Source organism: Tinamus guttatus, unplaced genomic scaffold, assembly GCF_059628265.1.
Source record: "Tinamus guttatus ecotype Peru unplaced genomic scaffold, ASM5962826v1 Tinamus_guttatus_pri_ptg000033l, whole genome shotgun sequence".
Classification (NCBI taxonomy): domain Eukaryota; kingdom Metazoa; phylum Chordata; class Aves; order Tinamiformes; family Tinamidae; genus Tinamus; species Tinamus guttatus.
In genome coordinates, this window is record NW_028288567.1 from 6,622,682 (window position 1) to 6,646,350 (window position 23,669).

Consider the following 23,669-nt stretch of genomic DNA (forward strand, 5'->3'; position numbering starts at 1 on the left):
AAACATTTCCTGTAGAACTCATGAGGTCATATATTGCTTATGGATCAATTAAAGCTGCTACTTTATGAGGCTACTTTAGAAGGCATGCACTGATAATTCCTCTGCTGATTCCCTTTTCTGTACTGCTGTACACCATATCTTTTTCATTTAAAAGCATTTCAGCACTCAGTTATTTCTTTCTCATTCAGTATTGAGGAGACAACTCCTATTTCCAAGTCTGCTTCTACTACTCTCCTATTCTATGCTGAAATAAGCACTCTTATGTTTTCTTCTGTATACTCTGCAGTTGGGAAGAGTTCCTCAAAACCATTTCAGTATTCTCCCAATCTTCTCTTTGGTGTGATGGACAGAACAAGCTGAAAACCACTAAGCAGGCAGGGGCTGAGACCATTTTCTTTTATGCTGACCAGCAGTTTATACTCCTTTGCATATCCATAAACATCAGTTGTTTTCTGACTTATTTCTGCTTTATTAGTTAAATGGGTCATGAACCATCTTTTTGCTCAGTGTGTAAAGTATTAAACACAATGAGATCTTAGCCCTAGACATAAAAAAATAAAAATAAAAAGTACTACAGGGATGAACTGAAGCTGAGATGTATTTCTGTCAGATCTGAGGAGTAGTTCCCTCACAGTTTCTTTACAGGGCGTTTAAATCAGTATCACTGCAGAAGTCATAACTGCTGCTGGCATCGTGTATAAGCTGTATTGCAGATCGAGCAATTTATGTGCGTGTCCCACTCACCCACTTACTGAAGAGCGGAATGTATTTACCTGGAGTTGTATATTGCTTAAGTGATCCTCACTAGGAGTTCAAAAATATCTGGAAAGGGATATGGTAGAGAGGTAGAGAGTGGTTGGGAGATGTATGCAAAACTTCTTTAGAAATTCTTATTTAGAAAAGTTTTTTTTTTTTTTTTTGATGTCACAATTACTGCTGAGGGAAAAAACAAGTGTGAAGCAATGCTTGTATGGGCTGTAAAATGAAACAGCAAAATGCAGGTCAGAACTCCTCAGTGTCACTGAGGTAAACAACAGGGTGACTATTCACAGTAAGTCAAAAAAGGAAAGAACAGACTTTCATGTCAGTCCTTCTGAACATGTCCAAGGTCTTGCATCAGGAGCATCAGGTACTGCCTGATGTTCTTTGACTCATGGTCTTAAATACAAGCTCAAAAATAAAGTCAGATTTGGAGGTTCCTATCAACAACAATAGAAACATTTCACTTAAAAGACTCTGTTCAGAATGCAGAGAGATAGGGAGGTAGAAACTATTTGCGATGTGTTTCCAGTTTCTGTCACAAAAAAATTCTAACCCCTCTCCGCAAATGGATTTAATAAAAGTTGTCTGATCTTTGCACTGCTGCTGTAAAAAATGAAAGGTGAAAACCACACTAGGTAGATCACATTGTTCAACTTCTTAAAGAAAAAAAAAAAGAGTCTTTACAGAAAGGAAGGAGGTTGCAGACTACTTGGTTTCCACTTTGATCAAGAGAATTTAAACTAACATACATGATTCATTATCATAGCATCATGACAGGGCAAGCATATCTGATTAACTCATATTCCCTCCTATTTCACAACCCCAGTGAAGTTTATGTAATAGAGTACACAAGACTAACTATTACCTCTTCCTTTTCTTGGAGCATATCTTTTCCCCAGAGGCTACTGGAATCTTACCAGTTTTGCAGGCTCCCAGGAAGAAAACTGTTGTGTCAATCACCCACACTGTTGATGGTGTGATAGGACATTTAATTTAAAGTTGCAGCAGACATAAGAAAATATTACAATATAGTTAAAGCAATATGAAAGTAAAAAAACAATCACGTGCACAGCTACCACACGGAGATGTTCTTATCCTCTGCCATCAACACTGTGGATGCAAAATATCTTATTTTTTTTCTCCTCCTTCATGTGGAGTTATTGGCATTGCTATGGTATTTGTCTTACTTGCACATAATGAGAAAGAAAGAAGTTCTTTTTAATAGAACGGTAACAAAAAAATTGCTCTAGAGGTAGATGAAGTCAGTCTTGAAAAACTTCAAAAAGATTCAGAAGACTTAAAATCATTCAGAATCTACTGAACTGAAAAAAAGTTATTTTAGTTCATTAAGAATACAATGTGCGCGAGTGAGAGGAATCATTATCTCAATGGTGCAGCACACTGAGGTGAGTTCATCTTTTCTACTGATACCCACTTTCAGCAGAGGTCAAATGAATAAACATGAAGACTAAGTGATGAACGAAACTCCAAAGACACCAAGGCCCTCTCAGGAAGCGCCTTGTTTTTGTCTAATGTACCAGTTTACAGGCACAGAAGATAAAATAGCCTACATTAGACAAAATCTAACCTGACTCAATACCATAATCTACGAAAGCTATTCAGTGCTTTAGTTTTCATATTCAATATTTAAATTCTAAAAATAAGCAATTGTATTCTGCAACATTCTCTATACATTTTTCTCCTTGATCTTACACCATCATGTTGGTTCTGTAAAAAGACTGAATTGAACGGGCAGTTTTAGAAATTACGAATCCAGTTCAGTTAGGAACTGAAGGGAAACCTATGCCCTTGATTCAGTTCTGGATTCTTGCCTGCAGTGTCCAAGATTCTATGGACAGCATTTATTTACTTGTCTCCTTTTTGGCAACCAAGGCAAGAAAAGTTGAGGATCTACAAAAAATGGTTAAAGATAAATAAATAAATGAAACGATAAGGTGCGTTTATTCTCCTGTGTAGTTGTTAAAAAAAAAAAAAAAAAAAAAAAAAAAAAAAGCCAACACCTTTCAAAAACCTTTCCTGGCAAGTTTGCCCAACCTCCATGCCAGGCACTACTGAAGCATGAAAGATACTAATGTAGCTTGTAGGATCAGTTATCAAGAGCAGGAATAGAATATTTCAAGTAAAAGCTCATGAGAACCACACTGAGTGGATATATCCAAATAAGCAATGGTGACATGGAAGGGGGATAAGTGCAGAAAACACTTCAAAAACAACAAAAATTCCCCTCTCAGCTATTATTTTGCTTTACTATCAGTGATTTTAGTAAGAATCCAGAAAGCCAAAAAACTGTACACACAGTTATTAGATGAGAAGGGGAAAAAGTTACCTTCGTGGTTTTCCCATCAGTCGTCTGATTTTTCCCCACTCTACTCTTGTCAACTTTCTAGTTTTCAGATTTGGGAAGGATTCTTTCAGGCATACACAGAAATCATTATCTCCTTCAAATAATGGCCTGTTAAAACATAATTTGCCCTCTGGTAAATGAACACAGTAAACTTTTATCACCAAGTTCTACAAAGCAGTCATCGAATAAGAAAATAATCCACATAAACAAGATATCTATCTTCAAAGAAAAAAATTAACCTGAAATCAATTCCATGAAAAAGCAATGACAAAAAGTTTCCAGGAGTACTGTTGCATTTGAGCCTCACCAGCAATCTTTTTGACTTTATAATGTTTAATTTTCACCTCACCTGTTCATAGAGCCAAACACTCATTTTGCTTTGCAATATATGCAAGGGCACTGTTGTAACTACATGAAACCCCAATAAAACCAATGAAGTAAAAACAACGAAGAAGCTGGAGTTCAATGAAGGAAACCATAAGGGTGCAGTGAGGTATTAAGAGCAAAGGAAGGAATAATAATTTTATGCAATGTGCTAGCAAGACATAGAAAAAAAACAGTACTCTTTTCACCAATTCACTCACTTATAATGCAGATTCTCAACAAAAGGTTCCAAAAATCCAGAAGATTGAACAATCTTATCATTCGCTACAGTCATACAACAGAAAATCATTCCATGACTCCATGAGAAAGTGGAGGATGGATGTTAGAGCAGTGGCAGTTTGGAGAACCTACCTACACAAGTTATGACTTTCTGTTTGATGTTATGACCTGTCTGTATCCTTATTTTTTGACTGCCCTTCACTTTGCGGTACCACATTCTTCTTGTGCTGAGGAGACAAGGGACCAGCAATGGATATGCCTGTCTAATAGCAGGTTAATCATGAAAGACTATATGCAACTGAAACAGATCTCACCTAGTGAGAACAAAAGAATAACTGCATCCTAGATAAAGCCACTTTTCCCCCCAAAAGGGTGCTAAGGTTTATACAGGAAACTTTTAAGTACAAGCCAAATGATCTTGGAAACAACATAGCTCTCGACTAGGAGGATGGGGTGGCAGGAGAAAGGGAGGGTTCATGGAGACAAGGAAACTTAGGCAAGAAAAGAATGCAATATTTTTGCAGTAAAAGACCTGTGACTGCGAGAACAAACTAAAAGGAAACTGTAGAGGAATAAACCAGAGGTTAGGATGAGGCTCAGGAGTTGCTGAGGACCCTGACCAAATGTGTACAGGATGATCACGGTGTGCAGGAAACAGGCAAGGTAGTGCTAACAGTTTTATTTTATTCAGATACACATAGATATGTTAGCTACACTACAGAAAACTTTTTTAGGAGAAAGCGAATTGGTACATGATTGCTTTTATTATCACTAAGCAGGCAAAAAGTAAAACTCCAACAGCAACAAGATTAGTAGTTCTGCGAAAAGGTGTAAGCAAGTTACAACTGCAACCAGATAAGCAGATACCTAGAAGTGTAAAAGGGTGTCAGATGTCAGAGCAGGCTGTACACGACCTACTTGAAGGAAAAAGGGGACTTCACAGAAAACAGTCTAGTGAGAGTCTAACTGAAACAGCTTCTATAATATTCTAATAATCACAGATCATAACTGCACAGAAAAATATTTCTAAAACTTACAGTAAAACTGTAGCATTTACATTGATGAAACCAATTTGGAATACAGCAATTTGAATATTTTGAGACTTGTAAATTGAGGGTTTTTTCAGCTGATGGAGTTGGCTCTATTATTTAAACGTTTTTATGTTTCACATTAAGTCTAGATCATATAATTCAAAACAACATCAATCAAAATTTATCTTTCCAAGTTCTGTAATCTCTTAGTATTTTATTGTATCTTAACATGAACATATCTTACTGGCATTCCAAACATAAACTGATAACTGTATCAAAGAATTTTTCAGAATTATCTACTAAAATCAAATTCTAGTCTACTGACCGACCAAAAGCTGTACAGACGATTATTTGGGGATAAAATAAAAAGTCTTGGGAAACTGTAAAAACAATAATTATTCTCATACATGCCATATATTAAAATTATTACTGTAAATAAACAATTGTTTTCTATTAAGCAGTTGTTTTTTTAAGGCCAGAAAAGGATTCAAAGACTACTACTTTCAAAAGAGCTAAATCCTACACACAAGAAAGCCCAAACAAGCTAAAATGAATATGTAATCCTTTTGCTTGTGATGGGCATATCCTATTTTTTAAAAATATTATTTATTTTTATTGCTAGAACTGCTTGCTCAGTTTAAGGAAAATAGTCCTAGTCAAAAAAGACAAAAAGCCATTACTTACTTGGTTATGAATGAATACTAGAAAAGAGTACTTGTCAACTCTTCAGACATCCTTTAGAATACTAAGTGCTAAAATGTTTCACACCTTTGTCAGTCACTGTACCTTTAAGATTACATGTATTAATAATTATTATTATATTTTAGAAGTTTTGGGCTTTCATGATTTGAGACAATTAAAAATGGTTCTTTTAAACAATTCATTCCACATTACTAGGTGGAAAACTACTAACAAAACAAGGGTCAAGTACTCTGAAGCACAGGTTGTCCTAACAGTCCAGAAAGCAGAGTAGGTGATACAGTAAGGATGCCAATATCCAGGAAAGAATGGGTTACAACCCACAGTTCTATTAATAATCACAATAAAAACAGGGGGGTGGGGAGGAAATGCCAGAAATCAACATTTATACTTTTTAGACAAATAACACCCTATGTACTGAAGAGTTCCAGTAAATATTATTAATCCAGAGGTTCAAAAAGATCTAGGTATTCTGATAATTTCACACTTAAAAAAAGCTAAAAATATATGAATAAAATTTGTATCTAGTAGCAGCAGAGGTCATAAAAAAAAGAAAGTTACTTCCATAGAAGGGTAAAGGAGACACCCAAGTACACTGCTCATTGTAAAGGGGGAAAACAAACAAACAAGCTCTAAAATTTGAAGAATAAACCTAAGAGAGTCTAACCAATACATGGAAATGTGCAGCTTGATTTCAGACTTTTTTTCTGTGCTAGTAAGTGATAATTCTATTTAAAAAAAAATACATACTTATCTATATTTGAATAGAACCACTCATATATGCACCACTTGTGAGCTTTGGGCAGTTTGAGCAGGTTACGAAGCCGCAAACCAATCTTCTGCGATGCTTTCTTGTCTGGCGTTGGCATTGTTGCAGTAAACTTCTATAGAGTAAAATAAAGGAAACCATTAAGCATAGCCCTCAAGTTCTTCAATGTTCAAATAATTAAAATTCCTTTTCTTGATAAAAAAGTACATTAACAATTATTACATTTTAATCATATATATTTTTTCTTGATAATTTTGTGACAGAACTATTATAAATCTTACCGCATTATATTGACAACGCAAAGAAACATAGCAGAGGGCAAAATAGTGGGATCAGTTCCACAAATTATCTCTGTATAAGGCTCTTCTATTAGACATATTTTCCAGCACTGAAACTAAATTATTAGGAACAACAGCACAGGTTCTAAAGCATATACAGACCTTAAAAATTTGAGACACCTCTGAACTTTATCCCAGGCTGGCATATGTGACACAGGCTCAAATACCAGCAATACCAACTGCCTCATTTATACTAGGGCTTCTGCTCTTGCCACAACTACCTGTTATCCTCCCCAAATGCTCAATGGACTTGATTTTTAGTAGGAGAAATAATAGGATAAAACCCACGATAGGCACCTTGCTGGCTCCGGCTGTGCTTAACCATTGCCTTCTAAGTCCCCTTTCTTCCACGGCTTCTCCAGGACAGCAAGACCTGAGAGCAACAGTGGCTGCAGTCCCTCACAAATGTTTACCCAGTCACCACAGGATCTCCTGAACTAAACATGCAAGTACAAACCAGTTGGGTCTAGAACATTATTCAGGTCTTTCTACTGAAATCATGGCAACGAAGAGAGAGAGATGTCATGACTCCCATCTCTGACAACATGGATCCAGCAAAATGGAAATTGCCGAATCTTCTCCATCCTACACAAATCAGTACAGTTGAGAAAGCAAATAAGAGTGGTGTTCAACCATGTCTACTTTTGCAGAATTCAAAATGAATGCAAAATTCAAAAGTAGTAATGCGAATGCCTACTACGGGCTCCAACAATGAAATATGGAAGTGCTTGGGATAACAAAGGGAAGAGAAATCCAATTACCCAACACTAAGAAATACTGTCCTGTCTAGCATAGCAGTTCAAGGCCAAGAGAAATTACAGCTATTTTGTGATACAACAAGAAGTAGATACTCAATGGGAGGCATAGAAAAAGAATTAGAGAAGAGTATCATTACAGGCATAAGTAGGTAGAGCTGCCCATGAATACATTTAGGCAGGAAAACAAGAGTAAGTTCCTAATTATTAGAATATGGTGACATTCTGTAACCGTCTTCTAAATTAGATATTCAGTACAAGAAACCTAGCTAGTCTTTAACTGTAGGAAATCTATGCACATTAGAGGACATGACTGTTTGCAGTAGTAAGATAGTCAATTACTCTGGAATCCTTCCTAGCCCCATATGCTTCTGTCCATGATCAAAATGAACACATACTCTCACACACAGCTGAGCAACCCAGTTATGAAAAGAAAACATAAATTTTGAAGTGTGGCTTAACCCTGGTAACAGCTTTCCTCACAAAAATATTCCTAAATTGACAGGGCAACTTAGGTATCAAATGAATCCTAATTTTCAGCTAGAACAGATAGGTTTGTTCTTTCTGGTAAAAATATCTGCATACATGCAGGTACCTGTGGAACCATCGCAACCTTCTGATTTCTTTTGGGTGACCTTGCGTTTATTTGTCTGTCATCTTCTTCACAGAAGAGTCGACTCCGTTTTGAATTTCTGAAGGGCTGCACGTATCAAAATTAACAGCGCATTACAAAAGAAACCCGGTGCCTCTGCCCATGCACAGAACTGACAGCGAGAGAAATCCTATGCCTTTCCCCAGCCACCTGTAGGCCTAAGACAGATGGTACACAATAAATAGAGCCTCCTAGCAGTTACAAATCTAAAGGCTGAGAGGAGAGAGGAAGGAATTTAAGATTCCAGGCTTTCCAATGCTAACTATAACCCATTACTACACTGCTGGCCCAGATCCACTGAAGTATTTAGAACTTAACTCCCACTTGTTTCCAGGGGAGTTAGGTGTCTAAACACTTCCGTATCTAAGCTTAATATAGTATTTCTTTTGGTTATAAGCACATCTGCTAAACAGCTTGTTCTGGATTTGGGGTTAAAAAGCAAAGAGAAGGCTGGTATTCAAACTGTGCTTATTTTGGTATGTTCTAGGTGATAAAAAAAATAGTTGCATATAAAAGTTCTTGCAAGTCTCTCTCATGAATCTAATGAAGAGATTTTTCTAACTTGCTGAAAGTGCATATATTGCATAATGATAAGATGCTGTAGTCTGATTAACCTAAAATGTTAACTAAAGTTATATAAAATATCAGATGAGAGAAGAACTTAGAACTTATGCTGATTAAAATTTATTTGTATGCTAAAATGCTGTAGCTCAAAGAGAAAGCTGACCAAAAATGAAAAGTCATACTGCAAATATATGGCATGAAAAAATCTAATCATTCTAATACTTCTGCTTAGTTATACCTCAAGATTTCCACCTATGACTAAAAGCTTATGTAAAGCCCAAGGACAAAACAGTAACCCACGACTACGACTAGTGCTGCCAGTAAGAAGCCTTCCTTCCATGAACACTGTGGCCAGCACAGACGCCAGCCGCAACCAAAACCTCTCCTTTGTAGAGCCCCGAGACTGCACCCTCCAGCGTTCCTTGTAATTCAGCCAATTGACAAAGGTGATGAAAAAAGGCAAAACAAATGCAGATTTCATTTCTGCCACTACAGATGGTGAAATAGGTGCTAATTGACACAGGTATGAAATCGATGACACCTACAAAGCGATGAATTCTAATAACAAAAAAAAGTTCTTCATAGCAGTCAGAAGCAAAATAAATCAAAGTGAGATATATTTAATAAGTCTGAGGCTGATCAAAACACCTAACATGTTTGGAAAAAAAAGCTAGTCCCTATGGAATTAATTAGGGATAGAAAAAAAAGTCTATTTATTCCATTTCATGAGACAAGCCGGAGCTTTTCTGACTTAAAATCATATACATATTTACAATCAAAACCACACAACGAAGATACTGCTAAGTAACAATGGTGCTGGAATGCCCAGGTATATTCAGCACATACAAGAAGAAATACCCATTATTTGAAGAGTTTACAAACCAGGAGAGACACACCCACTTAATAGAGGAATTATATATTAGATAGCAACCAAATGATGCTCATATTATATTAACATAGTAGCTGGTTTATCATATTAGTTGTTCTGGATATTTTTTCTCTCTTCAGCAGGGTACAGAATTCTTTTTATCCCACGTCCCACTTCACTATACAGTCTCCAGAGGGAACTTGAACTCCCATTACAATGTCTTTATGCTCTTTTATGCCCTCTCTAACGCCCTGGACAAACCACTAACTTGAAAACAAAAGGTCAGAACATTTGTAACTTTTGGGCGAGAAAGCAGATCCATGTTCCTGCCTCTACAATAAAGACTCTCATATTGCTAAATCTCCTGAATTCATTTTTATCACAGCATTCTGCCCACAGGGAAAGTAGTCAATTTCCTATTGAATGTTTGTAATTTTACCCTAAAACTTGATATTTGAGGTACTGGTTCTAGAATAACTTATTTCCCCCAAAAGTCTACATAGTCTGCTTGACTTTCTGACACTGTACCAGATAAAGAGCACATGCCAGCACAGGAACACCAATGCTCAGACAATGCAAAGCTTAAATAATTCTTTCAACCTTATGCTGAGGCAATATTACAAACTAAGAAGATTGCTCTATAAGCCTTAACAAAACCTGTTCTAAGGAACTACCCAAAACGGTAAACTGCTTCATCAGTTTAGATTGCCTATGTCTTATTAACAGAAGCAAAAAGTAGTAAGTGCTGCAAAGAGACTGCTAAAAAAGGCTGGACATTTTGGAAAGATTTTCAACTACCAATACAACACATATTCAAAACTCACAGTGTTTAGGAAACCCAAACTAGGATAAAAGACTACATTGCTTATCAACAGCATGGGCTTCTACACACCTATTAGCCTTCATCTGGGCTTTAGCCCGGCTTTCCACAGAATACTGATTCAAATTCAAAGTCTTGCTACTTGTTTTCAATACTTAAAGCCAGCATACCTGAAGTTTTGGTGTATATATATTACAAATGAATGATTTCTATCTGCAGCTGCATGCAATCTACTGAATAACTGCTAATGCCCATTTTTGTCAGAAGATGAATTTCCCTAGTGGGCTGCTGGAAACTGTGTCTTGAACTCCCACAGAAACTGAGAGCCACAACAAAAGTCACTACTGTCTAGAACAGTCTTCTCTAGCATAAGCACTAGCAACATGCGTACCTACATTTGCATGAATTTTACCAAAACAAGGTTCTTTTCTGTGTATATTTCTCTCTACAGGGAGAAGCTCCCAGAAAAATGACATAACAGATGTTAGTCACATTGCTTAAAGGGTTACTGGATGCTGATCAGGTAATTTGATTTGCGCAGGCAAGTGCAAGAGTTTTCAGGCATAATACTTCCCCCAAAATAAACAAGTTTACTACAAATAAACAAATAATGATTTGAATACAAAGCAGGTGACTATTTCAAATTTGGTTGCAATTACTGGGAAGAAGGTGGGATGAGAGGAGTGTGGGAGAGAAGGTCTGTGCAGCAATCCTGAAGATGTCATAGAAAAGAACGAGCAGTATCGCAGATGTGGACAAACAAGGCATGGGATGAGATACAGCCCGCAGCATAAACAGAACAAAAATAGTCAGGAAGAGGCAGAGGAGGCTGAGAATAATCAAGAAAAGCTTGATTGTGATAAGGAAATAAAGGACAACAGAAAGTTTTAAAAACAGAGATGGTAAAACCAAAGATGAGAAACAGAATCTTGGAGTCTGCAGCGTCACTGCTTCTCACTCCCTGCCCCAATGCAGTTCTTTAACTTAAGGTCTCCTACAAGCGCTCTCAGAATGCTGGGGGACACTTCTCTGCCATTCCTTCCATTTTAGTAAGATATTCCCCACAATGAAGACACAAGGATGGAAGTGCGTTAATGACGTTTATCCTTCCTCTTCTTTATGCATTAGTTATCAACCAAAATTCAAAGTTAGGTATTACAAAAAAGAAGAGAGAGAGAAAAGTGACTCAGAGCTATTTTGAGCAAAGTTATAAATTTATTTTGATTGTTTATTTATTTCTAAAATATGCCTTCATTTCACACCGGAACTGCACAGAGTACTGTGAAGGATAGAGTTTAAAGCTCAGAAAATGTGAAACTATAAATCTCAGGCAAATCATTCCAAACTTAAATTTGGTTCACCTTTTTTTTTTTTTCCTTCCTCCTCTCTCTCTTCTTGAAACATTTATTTCTTACCATTTCCACAGCAGAACCAGCATTCTTGCTTTTCCAAATAGGTGTTTTCTGCAGAGAATTATACTTTTCATTCCACGTGCTGGATAAACTTCCCTCTGTTGTGAAGAGTTCATGTCATTAATATTTTTGTTAATATACCTACTATCCAAATGTTAGCACAACATTGTCAAATACTAATATATTTTTATACTTGCAATATTTTCTTTTGAATCAACTATAAACAGATTTATACACCAATAGTTCTATTAAATTGCTTTGAACGCTCAAAAAAAACAAATACAAAAACTGAAGGAGGCTTTCAGAACAAGGAGAACCAAGAAATAAAGTTGAGATTTCATGAAATCCCTCTTTGCAGTAATCTGTTACTTCCATTGCCAAGGTGACAAATACCCACAGAGCCATAGCATGGCTGTGACTGAATGTTGAAGATGGTAAAACTCCAGGAAATTTGGTCTCCTCCTGGCTCTTAAAATGATTGAAGGGGAGACACTCAAAAAAAAGTCAGTTAATTTTAACCGCAACAAATCTACAGTGGTTAAAACACATTCAGCCAACCATTTCTTCTTTGTTGTTTAGTGCAATATATAAAGAGACTTCTGCTTGGCAGAATAGAAGTAGTCTTTTTATTTAATCTCCTCAGTAATATCCATTAAGATAATTTCAAAGAAAAAGCAATATAAAACAGATTTTTTTTTAGTTCTCCCACCATGTCCTGGTAGAAAACACAGTGAGATTATGAATTTCCTTCCTATTGCAAATTCTCACATGCACAAGTTGCATGAAGATTCCTTTCCTCTCTTGAGGATGAGATAGAGGATTATCTCAATTTTCTCATCAAACCTGACACCTAAGCAACATTTTAAAGGGAAAAAACACATTTCAGAAATGCCACCCAAAAGAACAGTGTCTAAATACACTGCAACATATGTAATTTCAACTGCTGAGTCTCAATCAACTGAAACGACAGACCCACAATAAAAAAATTATACAAAAACCCTCTTTAATAAATGTTATTTTGTTGAAGCTTTCAAAGCTAGAAACTCAGCATATCTGAAGGCCAGATTATCAATTTCAATTGTATGACAAGTTAAGACATTAATTTCTTACCTTTCAAGCTCACAAGTGCTTTTGCGGAAGAACCTGTAATATATCAGAAAGAGCACATAAATCATAAGGCATTTCAAAGTACACATCCTAGGTATAGTCTATGTATTCTCAATTAATTCTTAGGCAGAAAGGGCAATTTAATACCAAATCTTTCATAGCTGAATGAATAGATCCCGCATGTTCTCCATGGCACTAGCGTTACCTGGCTGTGACCCAGTAAAACCTTGAAAGTGTATTCACTTGCTTTTTTCTGCCTTTAGTTTAAGATTCACAGAACAGTTTCAGATCCTCAGCACTTTTGTTTAATGCAGTCAGTTCTGAGAAAAAGCTCTATTTTCAAACCGCATACATCCACACAGCTGCCTGTTCGATGCAGCTGCAAATATATTACACAACTTACTAGGAAAGTGTAATGAGGTCTTTTGTGACTGAAACCGCATTAGAGTTCTCCAGGACCACAAACACTGTGCTTGGTCAAATACAGAGGCCCCTGCTATCCACCATGCGTGCAGTCCTGAAGTGAAACACTTACGTGATGGCCAGTGAAATAGTATCTGTCCCTCAAAGATTAATGCAAGAGAGATGTGTGCCATGATTAACAAGTACACAGTTTTAAAACATGGGAAAAATACACATGTCGCTGAAGATGGACAAGCAGAAGCAGTATCATGAGGATTGTCCAAGGGAGGAAGCGTTGGATTTTTGGAATGGATCACTGCTCTGAAAGCTCTCAGGCTCCCATCTCTAACGCTGGTCAATGCCCTCTTTTTCCGTCCACTACTCAGATGAATCAAGTTTAGTGGCCCCGTTCAAGGGCGAATATGACAACGAAAATGTAACGATGCAGCAAGAGGCCGCAAAGCCTTACGTTGGGGGTAGTTTCACAGGTGAAGTGCCCAAGGTGCTTCGCTAAGCACCAAACTCAGATGCTCCACACAACTGAGTGATGGTGAGCCAGCGGAGCAGCCCTTCCACGACTGGCAATGACCGGAGCCAGCAAGGAGCAAGGCACAGCAGGGTCACTGCCCTATCTTCTAGTTTTATAAGATCTACACTCCAAAACAGCCTTAGCCACCAAGGTACTGCCTGCACAGGGTAGGTATGAATCAGTAAGTTGCCCAAGAACCACAAGCCTCAGCACGCATGCCAGAAGAAGAGTGCTCAGTTATTTTTACCTAACCTGCAACTAAGGTAATGGTAATGTAACCAGAAGAGAGCATCTTTACTCAGACTCCAGTCCAAGGCATGTCTGTAGAGAAATCACTCTAATGTAATAAGTTGCAGGAAATTACCAGCACTTATTTCTCTCTAGCCTAAAACATTAGAATAGTTTTAGGATATTAAAAAAAAACAGATGTATACAACCTTAATTTTATCTTGAAGGCAGTAATACCATGGGTTTTCTTGTCAAGTTCAATTATATTGATCTACTTGTAAGAATAGCAAACTTTTAAAAAAATGGTACATTTCACTTCTGTTTAATTTGCCACTATTTTATGCAAAACCAGGGCAACATAAGTGGAAGCTAGAATGATCTTCTGAGACATAACTGGTTAAAGTAAGACAAAAACAATTAAACAAACAAACACCCAACAAGAATTAATAAATGTATTTGGAAAAGTATTAAAAGTATCATATGATTCAGGATTCAAGTCTCTTATAACTACTCTAATTTTAATTAAAGTGTTGGTTTACCAGTATTCCAGCCTCACATTAAATACCAGTCATTTTGTATGCAGCTTTCATTCTGACCAACAAATATATAATCATAGGCAGCCTTTTTAAACCAGCACTTTAATTACAAACAAAGAGATTAAAACAAAAATATATACACATGCTTGAACGGAAATATCTGTTATGACCATGACACATATTCCATTACTCCAAACATAACTAATGCGCATTAAAAGGAATGGATGGAAAGGAAGAAATACAGGGTCAAGCCTGTCTACTTACAGAACAGGAAAAAGTGCATTTCTGTGTTTTGTGACCCTAACGAGGAGCAATTCGCAAGAAGCGCATGGAAAACTGAATGACAAACATGCAATGTTAAGCCAGTGTTCAGTGGGCAAGGCAAGCAGCACAAGGAGCACGACTCTCCGGGCCAGGCGCGCAGGGAACCTGCTCTGCCGCAGCTGGACAGCTCCCGGGGCCCTGAGCGCTTCCAGAGCCTCGCTGGGAACATGAGCCACAGTTGCCACTTTGTGACGTGCAGAGCTGAACTGAAAAGAAACGCCGCTAATTTTCCCCCTAGGAAGTAATTGTTTAGGTGGAGAAAGGCTTTGAAGTAGCTCTAGGTGTCTCTGCGTGTGCAGGGGGGTTGGACTAGATGATCTCTAGAGGTCCCTTCCAACCCTAAGCATTCTATGATTCTATGATTCTAAGTACAGGAAAAAATAATCCGAAGTCTTCTATTCAAAAAAAATTGAGTCAAGTTCAAAATTTAAGTTCAAAACAAGCACTCACTCTCATCCTCTCATCACCATAACTGGACAAAAGAGAGCATTCCTGTAATTTAATATGGGCAGTTATGGGTGCCTGGAGGCATATTTTCAGTGTTAAAATCTAAACTTTGTTTCATGTTAAAATCAACTGTTGAGAAGCTGTGTTTCACGTCCAGCAGAAATACCAACACACACATTATAGTTGTGAAAGATTTCTTTTTTAAATAAAAATGATTGTAACAACTGATCATAATTTGGAAAATGAAGTACACAAATAACTAAAGGGAAGTTCTGTAGCTACTGATTTTACTGACACGCAAGCACAAAGAGGTGCCATAAGAGCAAAGAGAAATCAACATGGGAAATTATACAATTCAGATGAGTATTAATAAAACCCTTCTTCTCCAGACCATAACACACTTCTGTCTAAATTCTGCACTGATCATCAGTTACTTTAACACGGGTTGCACTACACCTCAAAAACATATGTAATTAACTATATGGATGGCTCCAAAATGGAGTGACAGAACAAGCTTCTGGAGAGGCGAGGGGAAACACAAGCCTTTCTTACAGACTGAATCATTAATCCTGCCAGAGATCATTCATCTACACAAGCACAGCACAAGTGGCTTTAGCAGTGAGGAAGTATTTCAAATGACTAGCCATTAAAAGCACAGCTCATTCAGGGAAACTTGGAGAAAGAAAAGCAGGTATCATCAGAAAAATGGAGTGGCAGCATTTAAGCTGCCTGAAAACTTTGGGGCTTGCTGAAGAGTTAAACAAACAAGAGAGAACGATAACTCTTAACTTCAAGTATGGATCAACATTTCCCTTATGTTATGAACACACTAACAGCCTGATACTCATGTAAATCTAAATCCTGATTTAACTACTAGATAGAACTCCATTTTTTTCATCTTTGTGATCTCTGCTAACAGGACTCATGTAGACAGTAAACAAAACGACGAAACACTCTTTTTACAATGCTACTTTCTCAAGATAGAAAATACACTAGTACCATAACAACACTATAAGCCTAAAGGTCTGATACACAAATGAGGCCAGAAGTATTAATCGTGGGGGATATTCAGCAGCCATGAAATAAGCGCTGCCTTGCGTGCTGAATCTCACATGGTTCTGCCAACCTCTCACCTCAAACATCTGGAGCAGGGCGGTGCTATGACCACAACTCAGGTGCACTTGCTATGTATGACTTGGGAACACTGCGCTCACTAGTAGCTCAGTGCTTTGCTCCTGCTGCTGAACTTTTGGTTGGCCCAAAGGCAGGCTGCACTCTGCGCAATCGACGCCACCGCTCCTCCTCTCAGAGTTACTTGTGCAAAAGGACACGCTAACAAGCAGACGTGCCCGCAATGACAGTCCTCCTGTTTCATTTGCAGCCATCTGTTTTATCAAAGTCTCCCCCCAGCTTTACTCCCCACACTTTACAACCAAATAAAATTGCTATGACTTGTAGGAAGCGGCAAGACAGCACTACATGCGCTCCAATCAATTACTTCTCCCCTTCTGAGACAGGGTGAAACAGCCATCTGGTTTGGAGCAGTAAAACTGCCTGCATTTACCTCCCCTGCAGAACCTCCAAGAGATAAGGGGGCAGGCGGGGACGCAACAACTGAAACTAGTCATACACTGGGCGTGAAGTCTGCGTAAACAATTTTGTCTCCAGAACAGGAACCCAATGATTTATTGTTTAAAAACAATTTATTGGTCTGCAACCGGGATCTTTAATATTACATAAATTTTGGTTACAGGATGTGCCATGGAATCACTCTCTTCTCGCAGAACTTTGCTCCGTTCAAGCAGACAATATCGCTCTTCCCTTTGAACACTAGTGGGAGCGGGTCCCAGCTACAGGAAATGCATGTGAACCTGAATGCTGCCGCCTCTTTGGTGTTTTAGGCTGTCACTGGGAACCTCCTTATTCATTTCTACAGGATGACACTGTTGCATCGTTTTGCAAAGTCGGTGTGACAAACTCAGCAGACCCAACAAGGAAACACTACAAGGGGCAATTGTGCGCCTTGCATTCATCCCCCTTGCAGGCAGCGAAATATCCACCACTCAGCTCATTACGGAGATGGTCAGAGGGCAGGCAGGTCCCGCCAAACTCCTCAGATGTAAATTCCATTTAATCAAACGTCAAATTTGAAAGAAAACTACTGTATAGTTCCTATCATACTAGAACATTTCAGTTATCTGGACACCGAGTATATTTCGTTTAATCAGAAACTTGTTAATGGAATAACTGAGTTATGGTTTGCTAATTTACTGTATGCTAAGTCAGACAAAATCATAGAATGCTTAAGGTTGGAAGGGACCTCTAGAGGTCATCTAGTCCAACCCCCCTGCACACGCAGGATCACCTAGAGCACGTAGCACAGGACTGCGTCCAAGTGGGTTTTGAAGATCTCCAGAGAAGGAGACTCCACAACCTCTCTGGGCAGCCTGTTCCAGGGCTCTGTCACCCTCACTGTTAAGAAATTTTTCCTTAAGTTCCTGTGGAACTTTGGTGCTTCCATTTGTGGCCGTTGCCTCTAGTTCTGCTGGTGGCCACCACAGAAAAGAGGCCAGCACCATCCCCCTCACTGCCTCCCTTGAGGTACTTATAGACACGGATTAGATCCCCTCTCAGCCTTCTCTTCTCCAGGCTGAATAGACCCAGCTCCCACAGCCTCTCCTCATAGAGCAGATGTTCCAGGCCCCTATCATCCTCATAGCCCTATGCTGGACTCTCTCCAGCAGCTCCACATCCCTCTTGTACTGTGGGGCCCAGAACTGGACACAATACTCCAGATGTGGCCTCACCAGGGCTGAGAAGAGGGGCAGGATCACCTCCCTCGACCTGCTGGAGACTCTCTTCTTAACGCACCCCAGGATCCCATTGGCCTCCTTGGCCACGAGGGCACACTGCTGCCTCATGGTCAACTTGTCGTCCACCATGACACCCAGGTCCTTCTCTGCAGAGCTGCTCTCCAGAAGGTCAGTCCCCAGCCTGTACTGGTGTCTAGGGTTATTCCTCCCCAGGTGCAGGACCTTGCACTTGACCTTGTTGAATTTCATGAGGCTTCTCACTGCCCAGTTGTCCAGTCTATCCAGGTCCCTTTGAATGACAGCGCAGCTCTCTGGGCTATCGGATACTCCTCCCAGTTTGGTATCATCAGCAAACTTGCTGAGGCAGCACTCCATGCCTTCATCCAGGTGAGGGAAAAATATCCTCAGAGATCATGAATAAGTCTGAAAATTTGGTAGTCAACAAGCTAGTTCAACTTTTTTTTTATAAACTTACTATTACACCACTATAGAAGATTCCAACAATAATTTTGTAGAGCTTATTGTTACTTCCCCTTATAAATTAAGTTGCAGACAGAAAACCATATGAAGTCAGCCACCAGGGCTAAGTTTATATCTCCCCCCTGCTCCATTTCCAATTCTAAACTTAGGATAAATTCCATATGATGACATATCCAGCTCACCAGAGCTGGAAAACATAGGAATGGGAGCAAGACAGGTGTTTTGAATCTTCTGTGTTTCCAGCAGTTCACCAACACTAGATAAAACTTGTGATTCCCTATGCAATAAGAAAAAAGCTAAACATGCCCTACTTGCACCAAAGTTAAATACACACAAACCTTAGGGGCCATGTCAGCATGGCAGAAGCACATGGCCTTCATAAACACCTGCACCGCGAGGCTGCTTCATGAATCAGGTAGATGTTGTAGCAAAGACTCAACTCTCAAAAATTCACATTAACCACTGGCCTGAGCAAAACTGAGTAACACATTGTATTCTAGGATCTGTTATAGAGGGAACAACAAACTGCTAAATCTCACTTGCACCTCCTATCTAAAGGCAATTGCTGGAAGCACCGGTGTCTTCTCCACTACAGCAAAAGTAGGAACAATAACTCACACATTTTCCATCCTTATGGATGGGGAGCACAGATCCGTAATCAATAAAAGGCTTCTAACTAATAATTAAGAGTTCTCTCAGGTGGCCCATGGCTTGTACTAAATAGCGTCTAACATGGTACAGCGGACATAGAATCATAGAATCATAGAATCATAGAATGCTTAGGGTTGGAAGGGACCTCTAGAGATCATCCAGTCCAACCCCCCTGCATACGCAGGGACACCTAAAGCACGTGGCACAGGACTGCATCCAAGCAGGTTTTGAAGATCTCCAGAGAAGGAGACTCCACAACCTCTCTGGGCAGCCTGTTCCAGTGCTCTGTCACCCTCACTGTTAAGAAATTTTTCCTTAAGTTCCTGTGGAATTTTTGATGTTTCAGTTTCCGGCCATTTCCTCTAGTCCTATCAGTGGCCACCACTGAAAAGAGACCATCCCCGTCCTCTGCACTCCCTCCCTTGAGGTATTTATATACACTGATTAGATCCCCTCTCAGCCTTCTCTTCTCCAGGCTGAACAGGCCCAGCTCTCTCAGTCTTTCCTCATAGGGCAGATGTTCCAGGCCCCTGATCATCCTTGTAGCCCTGCGCTGGACTCTCTCCAGCAGCTCCACATCCCTCTTGTACTGTGGAGCCCAGAACTGGACACAGTACTCCAGATGCGGCCTCACCAGGGCTGAGTAGAGGGGCAGGATCACCTCCCTCGACCTGCTAGAGATGCTCTTCTTAATGCAGCCCAGGATCCCATTGGCCTTCTTGGCCACGAGGGCACACTGCTGCCTCATGGTCAACTTGTCGTCCACCATGACACCCAGGTCTTTCTCCGCAGAGCTGCTCTCCACAAGCTCGGTCCCCAGCCTGTACTGGTGTCTGGGGTTATTCCTCCCCAGGTGCAGGACCTTGCACTTGGCCTTGTTGAATTGCATGAGGTTTTTCACCGCCCAGCTGTCCAGTCTGTCCAGGTCCCTCTGGATGGCAGCACAGCCCTCTGGGGTATCGGCTACTCCTCCCAGTTTGGTATCATCAGCAAACTTGCTGAGGGAGCACTCTGTGCCTTCATCCAGGTCGTTGATGAATAAATTGAACAGGACTGGACCAAGGACTGACCCCTGGGGGACCCCACTAGCCACAGGCCTCCAACTAGACTCTGCACCGCTGATCACCACGACTAAGCTATGCCAAATTGAGTGCGTCAGTTTTATCTTTGATTTAGGATGAGCTTTCATAAATATTTTTGGTTAAAATGATGGTGTTGGATATATAGGGGTATTAACTAGTTTTTCTCCTCACATAGGTCAGAGTTGTAATAAAGAATAATAGAAAGCAGTTACAAGCAGCATTTGATGTTAAGATAATTACATAAGTTAACATAACTTCCAATGTAATCTACAAGATTATAGGGTCAAACCATCGAGGAGAATCCCCTTGCCCAACAAAATCCTTCTATGCCCTAAATAAGCGAATGACAATGGATTCTACGCACAAACGGTTAAAGTGAAATCTTCATGCAGAAGCAGTAAAACATACTTTCTCCTCTCAGAAGGATACAGCCTAACAGCTAAGAGCTCGTCGCTTTTCTACTAGATCTCACCCTACTCCATAACTCACTGTTGACAAGAACAGCTCTCTGGAGGATGTCTGTAAACATACAGGTTCATATTCACCCAATGCCTTTTTCTCACTGAAATAGATGACCAAATAACCACAGTGAATCCTCAGAACCAACAGGGTTCAAGATGACTGCCTGTCATATGTTATTAACAGGAGCTACTTGATGTAACATTTATTTTACCATATTAAATGAATTATTTGCAACATATACCTGTTCAGCTTTAATACACACAGGGCTGTGCTCCATGTGTATAAGTGAATGCAGATGTACAGTATATTGTAAAATGAACCCACTATACAGAGACTAATTTGCAAATGAATCTTTCTGTATGTACTGCTACAAATATCACATAAAAGCCCCCAAAGATATTACATGAGCATCTTGTAAGTGAATGCTACATGGATGCATGCATTTTGGAGCGGGTGAAGGTGCTACATGTAACAGAAACCTGTAACAGTGATGCCACACCTTGCAAATGTACCAAAATTTTGGTCCAATACTTGTGTAAATGATTATATACAGTAACTTCTGTAAGTATCCATATGCATGATACGTGTGAGGCGTGCACCTACGTTCTGATGCCGTCACACTCAATTCTTTCCACTTCATTCATTACTTCCATCTTACGTGCCATTATGAGATAAGGAGTCTTGGCCTTCCAAAAGGCCTTCCTTGAACACCTTCAGATCCCTTTTTCCTTCCTGCCATTCTCTGAATGGCCTTCTGGTCACCAGAACTTCGAATCCACCAGTGACTATGAGAGCCCATGGAAATACTGATTGCCGATTTCATGCCTTCTCTGTCCTGTGGTTCCTCAGACTGAGGATCATGACTAGCACTGTTGGAAGCAGAAGGGATCCAAAACACCCTGTAACAGGGTAGGGAGAAGACTACAGTATGAAAGGGCTGAAATCTTTTTTTTTTTTTTTTTTTTTTTCTTTTTTTAAGTCAGCTTACAACTTTGGTCCCTTTTCTCTTCCAGCAATGGCTTAGGTATTTTGGAGCACAAGGTTGCAGTCAGCCTGGCATTCACAGCACGCAGAAACTGCCCCACTGATTACTTCCAAAGCCACTGGAGAGCGGCACAAAGCATGTCCCTTAGACCACAGTCAGCTTCTCTCTTACATCCCCTATACATCCTCCTGTTTTCTCTTTGATATACTTGCATCTTCATCAATTTACTTGTGAAACTTCCGTCTTCCTAAGTTCTACTGCATCTGTTACGTGCTCTATAGACATGCCTTCTGACAGGCGCAGTTACATTGAATCATTTTCCTCCCTGGCAGTACTCGAGTACGTCACACATGACTCCACATACGCAGCAAGGTGTTTTTGTCCCAGCTGTACCTGAGCTTCCCCTAGCCCCTGCGCGCGTTACAAGCTGCCTTCACACAAACTCTGCAGGTGCCAACATATGCTTTGGCGCTCCCCTCCCGCACAGGGCTCTCCCCACGCCGTTCGCGGCCCCGCTGGGCGCAGGCAGCAGCCCCGGGACGAGGCGCTGCGCAGCCCGGACGGGCGCCGGGCGCCCTCACCACCCACCGAGCGCGCCGGGGCGCCTCCCGCTCTCGCCGTGCCCGGGCCCGCGCCCTCGCCGCGGGGCTCCTGCCGCCGCTCCGCGCCCGCCAGTGCCGCTCGGCCGCGGCGGGAGGGAAGGGGGAGCCGACCGGCGCCCCGCGGCCGCGGCACCTCCCGCGCCGCCGGCTGGGCCGGGGCCTCTTCCGCGAGCGGCGGCGGGGGCGGCCGGGCCAGGCCGGGCCGGTCAGCAGCGCGGCGCGCCGGGCGCGGGGCGCGAGCGGCGCGGGGGGGGGGCGGCGGGCCGGGCGCGGCGGCTGGGGAGGCCACTCACTCTCGTCAGGCAGCTGATCCAGCTCCGCCATCTTGAACGAGCCGCGCCGCTTTTTCAAAGGCTGCCTGGCGCGGTGCATTGTGGGGGAGGAGACGGGGCCTTGCGCGAGGCGGTGCCGCCGCCGGGGCGCGCGCCGGGAGCGGGGGGCGGCGGCGCCTGCGCAGGGGCGCGGGGCGGGGCCGCCGGCAACGGCCGGTTACGGGCGGCAACGGCCGCGCGGGGTCCGGCGCGAGGAGCGCCCCGCGGCCTCGGCGTCCGTCCTGCTGCGCTCGAGGGACGCCCTGCAGCCCTCCGCCCCATGCAGGCACTGCCTCGGCACCCGCTGCTGCAGCACAGAGCTGTGCCAGTGCTTTCCACGGAGCAACACGAAAGCACAAGAGAAAAGGAGGGGAAAAATAAAGGAGAAAAAAGAAAACCCCCGTGGAGCTGCTTCTCCAGGCCCCTGGCATGCTGTCAAGGAAACGCTCCCAAGCTTCAAGGTGAAGGGCACGGGCTTGTGTATTGTCACTGGCCAGAGAGCTGTGCTGGGGGAGCTGAACTGTGAGGGGAAGGTTGTCACCCAACACCATCCTTCTCTGGGGCTGCCCTTAGCCGCCAGGGCACCTTCTGCAAGCCCAGAAGTGCACGGCCTCCTTCAGCCTTGACGCTTCTTTGCATAGAGGAAGAGTCAGAACACAGATCACAGAGGCCTTGACAGGAGGAGCTTGCACAAACACTACCTGCACACACTGCAATTCCATTTTTACTTCAAACCTGAAAACTCCACATGAAGTTCAAGGTCAAATAACAGCATATCTCAGTCTAGGCAAAGTCAGGAGGTGCATCAAAAGGGCCTGGTTTGCCTACCTGTTTGCATCTCTTTAAAGCCCTCGAGCTGCAACGAGGAATGCAGTGGCACAAACACACCCGGACCTACCTTAGGGAAGGGAAGAGAGTTTTTAATGCATGTTCTTAAGTTGCTAACAAAGAAGCTCAGCAGACTGGGGCACTCAAGCAGGTTGAGAGGAGCTGGATAGAAGTCAGGGTAGCAAACACTTCAAAAAAAAAAAAGTTGCTCATGTGCTTAAGAGGAAAAGAGTTTCTAGGAGAA

The 23,669-nt window shown here is 41.3% G+C and overlaps 1 protein-coding gene across 2 annotated transcripts in view; it reads right to left on the reverse strand.

The window, feature by feature from the left end:
• Nucleotides 1–22,658, reverse strand: part of LIN9 (lin-9 DREAM MuvB core complex component) — a 34,554-nt gene extending 11,896 nt beyond the window's left edge. Inside the window, exons 1-6 of one of the 2 annotated variants that reach the window (XM_088532663.1) lie at nt 22,580–22,658; nt 12,749–12,781; nt 11,642–11,736; nt 7,918–8,022; nt 6,211–6,344; nt 3,110–3,235 (exon numbers count right to left, since the gene is read on the reverse strand). In XM_088532663.1, coding sequence (XP_088388789.1) covers nt 3,110–3,235; nt 6,211–6,344; nt 7,918–8,022; nt 11,642–11,736; nt 12,749–12,781; nt 22,580–22,658 — 572 coding nt within the window. The remainder of the gene's footprint in view (nt 1–3,109; nt 3,236–6,210; nt 6,345–7,917; nt 8,023–11,641; nt 11,737–12,748; nt 12,782–22,579) is intronic. The other variant, XM_088532670.1, reaches the window with a different exon arrangement.
• Nucleotides 22,659–23,669: the final 1,011 nt, after the last annotated feature.